The following is an 8,026-nucleotide window of genomic DNA, read 5'->3' as shown; positions in this document are numbered from 1 at the left end:
GAAACCCAGGGGGCGGGGGTCGCGGTAGACACAGGCGCCCCCCACCACCCCCAGCCTGGGTAAATTGGGGGAAAACCCCGCCAAAAAAAAAAAAAAAAAAAAAAAAAAATCCCGGGCTCAGTGGCTCGCGCCTGTAATCCCAGCACTCTGCAAGGCTGATACAGGCGGATCACGAGTTCAGGAAATCGAGACCATCCTGGCCAACATGGTGAAACCCCGTCTCTACGAATATAAAAATTAGCTGAGTGTGGTGGTAGGCGCCTGTAATTCCAGCTACTCAGGAGGCTGAGGCAGGAGAATTGCTCGAACACGGGAGGCAGAGATTTCAGTGAGCTGAGATCACGCCGCTGCACTCCAGCCTGGAGACAGAGCCAGATTCTGCCTCAAAAATAAAAAATAAAAAGAAGGGGCAAGTGCTTGGAGGAGCGAGCTAGGCCTGGGAGAAGTGAAATTTGAAGTGGGGGCCACGGGGCTTCTGAGCCAGATGGGTCCTTGTTGAGCCTGGTGAGAAGCTTGGGCTTTCCCTCAGGGCACTGGGGAGCCCTGGAGGGCTTTGAGCTGGGGGGGTAGCAGCAGGTTCGTGCTCAGGAAAACCCCTCTAGCTGCAGTTTGGGTGGGATGGGGCAGGGGAGAAGAGGCCCGGGGAGAAATGGGCAGTGCCTTAAGATCGGAACTGAAGCTCAACCACCCGGGAGCTGTGGGGAGGCCCAGGCAAGGAGGGGAGGTGAGCTGGCCTCACCCGGGAGACGAAGTCCTGCTCTAGCTTCTCCATCAGGAGGTCCGCTGGTTTCTGCTCATAGGCCTTGTAGGTCTCCAGGTACCGCCCAGCTTCCTCAGGGCTGGATAACAGGATACAGGACAGCCGGGAGGTGAGTTACCAGATTTTAGATTTGCCTCATTGTGGTCAGTCGTAAGAATTACCGATGCTATAAATCAAATTTCCATTTCCAGACTAGCCCCCTGCCAAATGCAACCTGATAGTAACCCCTGCTGGGTGCCTCTTGGCATCTTTTTTGGCTAAGGGCCAGCTCTTGGGAGCCTGACCTCACTTCTGCTTGGGTGACCCTGAGCCAGTGGTTTGCTCTCTGGGCCTCAGTTTCCTCACCGTAAAGTGGGGTGCCCAGGCATAGTGGCTCATGCTTGTAATCCCAGCACTTTGGGAGGCTGAGGCAGGAGGATCACTTGAGCTCAGGAGTTGGAGACGAGCCGGGACAACATAGCAAGATATTGTCTCTACAAAAAATTAAAAATTGCCAGGCGGTGGCTCACGCCTGTAATCCCAGCACTTTGGGAGGCCGAGGTGGGCAGATCGCCTGAGATCAGGAGTTTGAGGCCAGCCTGACCAACATGGAGAAACCCCGTCTCTACTAAAAATACAAAATTAACCAGGTGTGGTGGCGCATGCCTGTAATCCCAGCTACTTGGGAGGCTGAGGCAGGAGAATCACTGGGAGGCAGAGGTTGCGGTGAGCTGAGATCGTGCCATTGCACTCCAGCCTGGGCAACAAGAGCAAAACTCCACCTCAAAAAAAAAAGGAAAAAAAATTAAAAATTAGCCAGGTGTGGTGTCTCGAACCTTTAGTCTCAGCTGCTTGGGAGGCTGTGGCAGGAGGATTGCTTGAGCCTGGTAAGCTGAGGCTTCAGTAACCTGTGATGGTGCCACTATCTACTCCAGCCTCGGCAACAGAGCAAGACCCTGTCTCAAAAAAATAATAAAGTGGGGAGGATGGTATGATTGTGAAGATCAGAGAATACTCTGCAGTGCTCTGTAAGTGCTCAAAGCCGTGCCTGGCACTGCTGAAGAATGTTAGCTATTTTGGAAGGGTGTGTACAGTACAAAGTGTGTGTACTGGCTTTGACAAGAGGAAAACCAGAACCACTGCTTCTTTTCCCACTGCAGCAAGAAGCCAACCTCATGAAATGTTCAGCTTCCGGCCGGGCGTGGTGGCTCATGCATGTAATCCCAGCACTTTGGGAGGCCGAGGCAGGAAGATCGCCTGAGTTCAGGAGTTCGAGACCAGCCTGGTCTACATGGCGAAACCCCATCTCTACTAAAAAATACTGGGCATGGTGGTAGACACCTGTAATTCCAGCTCCTTGGGAGGCTGAGGCAGGAGAATCACTTGAACCCTGGAGGAGGGCCAAGATCGCACCACTGCACTCCAGCCTGGGGGACAGTGTGAGACTCTGTATCAAACAAAAAGATATTAAGACTTTGTTTTACAGATGAAGAAACTGAAGGCCAGAGAGAGGCAGTCCCTGCAACAGGCCCACACAGGAAGGAGGAGGGAAGGGCTGGGCATGCTGGAATGGGGGAGTAGGGACCAATCCCAGGTAGAGGCTGAATCAGGCGGGGAAGCCCCCATCTTACCTCCAGGCGAGGATCAGCGTGCAGTCAGCCAGGATGCACATCTTAGCCAGCTCCTTGAGGGCCTGCTGGGGATCTTTCTGGAGGAGAAAATCAGAATTAGAAACCTAAAAGCCGGCCAGGTGCGGTGGCTCACACCTGTAATCCAAGCACTTTGGAGGCCAAGGCGGGTGGATCACCTGAGGTTGGGAGTTCAAGACCACCCTGACCAATATGGTGAAACCCCGTCTTTAAAAATTTTTTTCAAAAAAGTAATTAAAAAACAAAAAGAAACCTAAAAGCCAGGAATTACAAAAATTAGCCAGGAGTGGTGGCGGGTGCCTGTAATCCCAGCTACTCAGGAGGCTGAGGGAGGAGAATCACTTAAACCTGGGAGGCGGAGGTTGCAGTGAGCTGAGATTGCACCACTGCATTCTAGCCTGGGCGACAGAGGGAGACTCTGTCTCAAAAATAAATAAATAAAGGAATTACAAAAGCCTGAAAACACAGTAGCTCATGATGCCAAGAGCCTTTCACCCAGTTGTCACTCTAAAGCTCCTACTAGGTGCCTAGCCTGTGCTGGGCAGTGCCACACCCAGCAGTGGCTGAGACAGCCCTGACTCTGCCCTCCCGGGGCACACAGTCTGATGAGCAGGACAGACCTCTCCCCAGACATTAATGACCTGGAATGGCCAGGGCTGAGATGTGGGAGCCAGAGGAAGACCTGAGCCTACCTGGGGGATCAGGGGGGGCTTCTTGGAGGAGAGGACATCTGAGCTGAGACCCAAAGGAGGATGAGGAGGAGGAAAGGATGAAAAGAAGAGCAGAAAAGGGAACTCCAGATATAGAGAACAGCATGGGCAAAGGATGGGAGGGGAAAGAGGGCTTGGGGAAATACAGTGCTCTACATATGGGGGAGAGGATGTGAAATTCCATGACGAGCACGGAAACTTAGAGATGGGCCTGGAGAAATGGGTAGAGGTCGGAGGTCACATAGGGCCCCATGGGTCATGGAGGAGAGCAGAACTTTCTCCTAGGGTTCTTAGGAGCCATGAGAGTTTTAGGATTTTTTTTTCTTCTTTTTTTTTTTTTTTTTTTTTGAGACAGAGTCTCACTGTTGCCCAGGCCAGAGTGCATTGGTGCAATCTCGGCTCACTGCCACCTCTGCCTCCTGGGTTCAAGCAATTCTGCCTCAGCCTCCCAAGTAGCTGGGACTGCAGGCACACACCACCACGCTCAGCTAAATTTTGTATTTTTAGTAGAGATAGGGTTTCTCCATGTTGGCCAGACTGGTCTCGAACTCCTAATCTCAGGTGATCTGCCCTCCTCGACCTCCCAAAGTGCTGGGATTACAGGCGTGAGCCACCGCACCCTGCTGAGTTTTTTTGTTTCTTTAATTTTTAGAGACAGGGTCTTGCTATGTTACCCATTCTGATCTTGAACTCCTGGCCTCAAGCAATCCTCTTCCATGGGGTCGGGTGAAGTGGCTCACCCAGCCTGAGGCAGGAGGATCACTTGAGGCCAAGAGTTCAAGACTAGCCTGAGCAACTTAGTGAAGACCCCCATGTCTACAAAATACAAAAAAATAGCTGGATATGGCGGTGTGTTCCTATAGCCCTAGCTACTTAGGAGACTGAGGCAGGAGGATCACTTGAGCCTAGAAGCTCAAGGCTGCACTGAGCTATGTCTGGACCACTGTGCTCCAGCCTGGGCAACAGAGCAAAACCCTATGTCAAAAAAAAAAAAAAAAGAGGCCAGGTGTGGTGTCTCACCGCGTAATCCCAGCACTTTGGGAGGCAGAGGTGGGTGGATCACTTAAGGTCAGGAGTTGGAGACCAGCCTGGCCAAAATGGTGAAACCCTGTCTCTACTAAAAATTCAAAAATTGGCCAGGCGCTGTGGCTCATACCTGTAAATCCCAGAACTTTTGGAGGCCCTCGGGAGCCGAGGAGGGCGGATTACCTGAGGTCAGGAGTTGGAGCCCAGCTTGGCCAGCATGATGAAACCCTATGTCTACTAAAAATACAAAAATTTATCTGGGCATGGTGGTGCACGCCTGTAATCCCAGATACTCGGGAGGCTGAATCAGGAGAATCACTTGAGCCCAGGAGGCAGAGGTTGCAGTGAGACTGTGCTACTGCACTCTGGCCTGGGTGATAGAGCGAGACTCTGTTTCATTGAATAAATAAATAATACAAAATATAGTCAGGCATTGGTGTCGTGTACCTGTAATCCCAGTTGCTCAGGAGGCTGAGACAGGAGGATGGTTTGAACCAAGGAGGTGGAGGTTGCAGTGTGCCAAGATGGAGCCATGGCACTCCAGCCTAGGTGACAGAGTAAGACTCCATCTTAAAAAAAAAAAAAAAAAAAAAAAAAAGAGAGAGAGATGGCCAGGGTGCTGGCTCACGCCTGTAATCCCAGCACTTTGAGAGGCCGAGGCAGGTGGATCACCTGAGGTCGGGAGTTCAAGACCAGCCTGGCCAACATGGTGAAACCCCATCTCTACTAAAAATACAAAAATTAGATAGGCGTGGTGACACACACCTATAATCTCAGCTATTTGAGAGGCTGGGGCAGGAGAATTGCTAGAACCTGGGAGGCAGAGGTTGCAGTGAGCCAAAATCTCACCATTGCACTCCAGCCTGGGTGACAAGAGTGAAACTCCACCTCAAAAAAAAAGAGGCCAGGCACAGTGGCTCACACCTATAATCCCTGCACTTTGGGAGGCTGAGGCAGGCAGATCGCCTGAGGTCAGGAGATCGAGACCAGCCTGACCAACATGGTGAAACCCTGTCTCTATTAAAAATTCAAAAATTAGCTGGGTGTGGTGGTGGGTGCCTGTAATCCCAGCTACCTGGGAGGCTGGGGCAGGAGAATCGCTTGAACTCAGGAGGCGGAGGTTGCAGTTGAGCTGAGATCACCCCACTGTGCTCCAGCCTGGGCGACAGAGTGAGACTGCATCTCAAAAAAAAAAAAAAGGGATATTTAGGTGGCAAGGGTCTGGGACTAATAGAAGGGGATGTGGGGAAAGAGGAAATGGATAATTTTGCCCTCCCGCCTCCTTGCCAATACACAGTTTCTTGGTGACCCATGTCAGTCTCAGATGTGTAAAACGTTCCTCGCTGAGGTTTCAGCTGCATCTCCTCCTGGAAGGGATTCAACAGTCCACTGCACAACCTCGAGGCCCAGCACTCCCCATTTCACACACGGGGACAGTGAGGCCAGCTGGGGAGTGACCCCCGCTTACCACATCCACCTGGATGAGCAGGACCCGCAGGGCGAAGTTCTTCCCCAGGTTCTGCAGCCGCGCGTGGATGTAGTCCGGGTGCAGGTTGTGGTAGCGGAGGCTGGTGGGGGCAGGGAGCGGGATTTGGGAGGTCTCAGTCTCTTCCAGACCCCTGAAGCCCTTCTGCCCTCTCACTGGAATGCTAAGGGCTCGGAGTATGGCACAGGGGACAGAGGGGACCTGAGGCCTACAGAAGGTAAGTGACTTGTTCCAGGTCACTCTTCCAGGAAGATGCTCCACAGGGATTGGCAGCCAGGGCCACACGGCCACAGTGAACCAGAAGCCCAGGCCCCTAGCTTCTTCATGAAGCGGGGGAGACGTGGGCCTCCAGGGGAGAACAGGCGCAAGGGGCTCTGGAGAGTATGGTCCGGGGGCACTCATGGCTCATGGTAGGAAGCAGGACCCACCGCCAGCGCATCTGCTCTGGCCTTGGAGGGCTACGCCGAGGGCTTCACAACCCAGGGAACTGGGCCAGCTCTGCCCAGCACTCTGCAGCTCTCCCAGCCTGTGGGGAGCACAGGGACTCATGGGTTCGCTTCCTCTGTCTAGCCCTGTTTGCAGAGGGTCCCTTGGGTTGGAGGGGGAAGTTGTTTAGGGTAGAGATGGGAAAAATCCTGCCTCTCGTCAACATCAGTCAAGGATGTCTGGGACAGGACTCCTGTGATCCTCTTGGTCTCAAGTGATCCTCCTGCCTCAGGCTGGGTGAGCCACTTCACCGACCCCATGGAAGAGGATCGCTTGAGGCCAGGAGTTCAAGGTCAGAGTGGGTAACACAGCAAGACCCTGTCTCTAAAAATAAAAATTAAAATTAAAAAAACAAAGAAACTCAGCTGGGTGCGGTGGCTCACACCTGTAATCCCAGCACTTTGGGAGGTCAAGGCGGGCAGATCACCTGAGATCAGGAGTTTGAGACCAGTCTGGCCAACATGGAGAAACCCCATCTCTACTAAAAGATTTCAGTGGCCCAGCCCCTCCTCCCTCAGACCCAGGAGTCCAGACCCCCAGCCCCTACTCCCTCAGACCCAGGAATCCAGGGTCTGGACTTGTTGCACCAGGCACCTCCAGGCCAAGACCCCTTTCTCCCACACAAGGTCCCACCAAGGCCCAGCGCCTGCAGCACCATGCCCAGAGGTTTCTCATAGAATAGTCCAGAAAGCTGGGACATGACCCTCCGAGGCCAGTGGGGCGCCCTTCCTGAAGGTGGGGTGGAGCCGCAGAGCTCACCTGAGGAACAGGGCACAGGTGCTCTGGCCCAGCACATAGTCGGGGATTACATCGCCAAATTCCCAGGGCACATTGCGCACGAACTTCAGTACAGGATTGCCCCGCTGGGGAGGGAGGAAGGGCAGAAGCCATCAATAGGAATGACTCTTGGCAACCACAGGGCCCTCCTCCACCTCTTCTGGAACCTCCTCCCTCTTCCCACCTCTTCCCATACCTCCTCCCTCCTCCCTGTTTCTTCCTCCCACCTCTTCCCATACCTCCTCCCACCTGTGCCCCGGTCTTTTCCAGCTTCTGTCTCCTCCTCCCAACCCTGGACAGTCCCTGGTCCTCTCATCCAGGCTCCTCTCCTCCCCTCCCACTGGTGCCAGTCCTTTCCTAAAGGGTCCCCGGGTCTGTGTCCAGCTCAGCCCTCTCTCCCAGCCCCAATCTGCGTGTCCTATGGTCCTGAACACTTCCTGCCCCCACGCCCGGCTAATTTTTGTATTTTTAGTAAAGACGGGGTTTCACCATGTTGGCCAGGCTGGTCTTGAACTCCTGACCTCAGGTGATCTGCTGGCCTAGGCCTCCCGAAGTGCTGGGATTACAGGCATGAGCGACCACACCCGGCCTCATTCAGTACATTTTGAATAAATTAACGAACCTGGGGTCAGGAAACAGCTGCATCAACACAGCCAAAGCCCCAGCACGAAGAGCTGGGACACTCTCAACCCACACACCACTGTTGAATGAATGAATGAATGAATGAATGGTGAGAACAAAGTGGCTGGAACTTAGACCTCCTTCCACCGGAGTCATCCCCAGAACAGCATTTCCCACTGGAAACCTCAAGGCCCCCCATCTCCGTCTCCCTCCTCACCTGCCGAGGGCTCACGATGATGCTGCTGGATTTGGCCCCTGGTTTTGGGGCCTGGTTGGGGGTCTCTTCTGCCAGGGGCTCTGACCCTGTGGGACACGTAGTCCCAGGCCCTCCTGGAGGCCGTGACATGACATATTCAGCGTAGGTCTGAGGGGCCGCCTGGGCCGAGGTGTCCACAGTGGGAAGGCTCTTTGTGGATTTGAATAAAGGCTTGGCCTGTAGGGAGAAATGGGGTTTGGAGGGGACTGGTTGGGATGAGCAGGGGACATCTGAGGCCCTGTGAGTCCCTCTTCCTTTTTTTTTTTTTTTTTTTTT

At 53.6% G+C, this 8,026-nt stretch overlaps 1 protein-coding gene across 8 annotated transcripts in view; it reads right to left on the bottom strand.

Moving 5' to 3' along the window:
• ERCC1 (ERCC excision repair 1, endonuclease non-catalytic subunit) overlaps nucleotides 1-8,026 on the bottom strand; it is a 40,059-nt gene that overhangs the window by 3,444 nt on the left and 28,589 nt on the right. For all 8 annotated transcript variants that reach the window (XM_032262646.1, XM_032262647.1, XM_032262644.1 and 5 more), the window contains 5 exons: nucleotides 7,712-7,927; nucleotides 6,856-6,959; nucleotides 5,593-5,692; nucleotides 2,371-2,447; nucleotides 740-839 (listed from right to left, as the gene is read on the bottom strand). In XM_032262646.1, coding sequence (XP_032118537.1) covers nucleotides 740-839; nucleotides 2,371-2,447; nucleotides 5,593-5,692; nucleotides 6,856-6,959; nucleotides 7,712-7,927 — 597 coding nt within the window. The remainder of the gene's footprint in view (nucleotides 1-739; nucleotides 840-2,370; nucleotides 2,448-5,592; nucleotides 5,693-6,855; nucleotides 6,960-7,711; nucleotides 7,928-8,026) is intronic.

The sequence above is a fragment of the Sapajus apella genome, unplaced genomic scaffold, assembly GCF_009761245.1.
Source record: "Sapajus apella isolate SASKATOON/1434 unplaced genomic scaffold, GSC_monkey_1.0 scaffold130, whole genome shotgun sequence".
NCBI lineage: Eukaryota > Metazoa > Chordata > Mammalia > Primates > Cebidae > Sapajus > Sapajus apella.
This window is presented reverse-complemented; position numbering and strand designations above follow the sequence as displayed.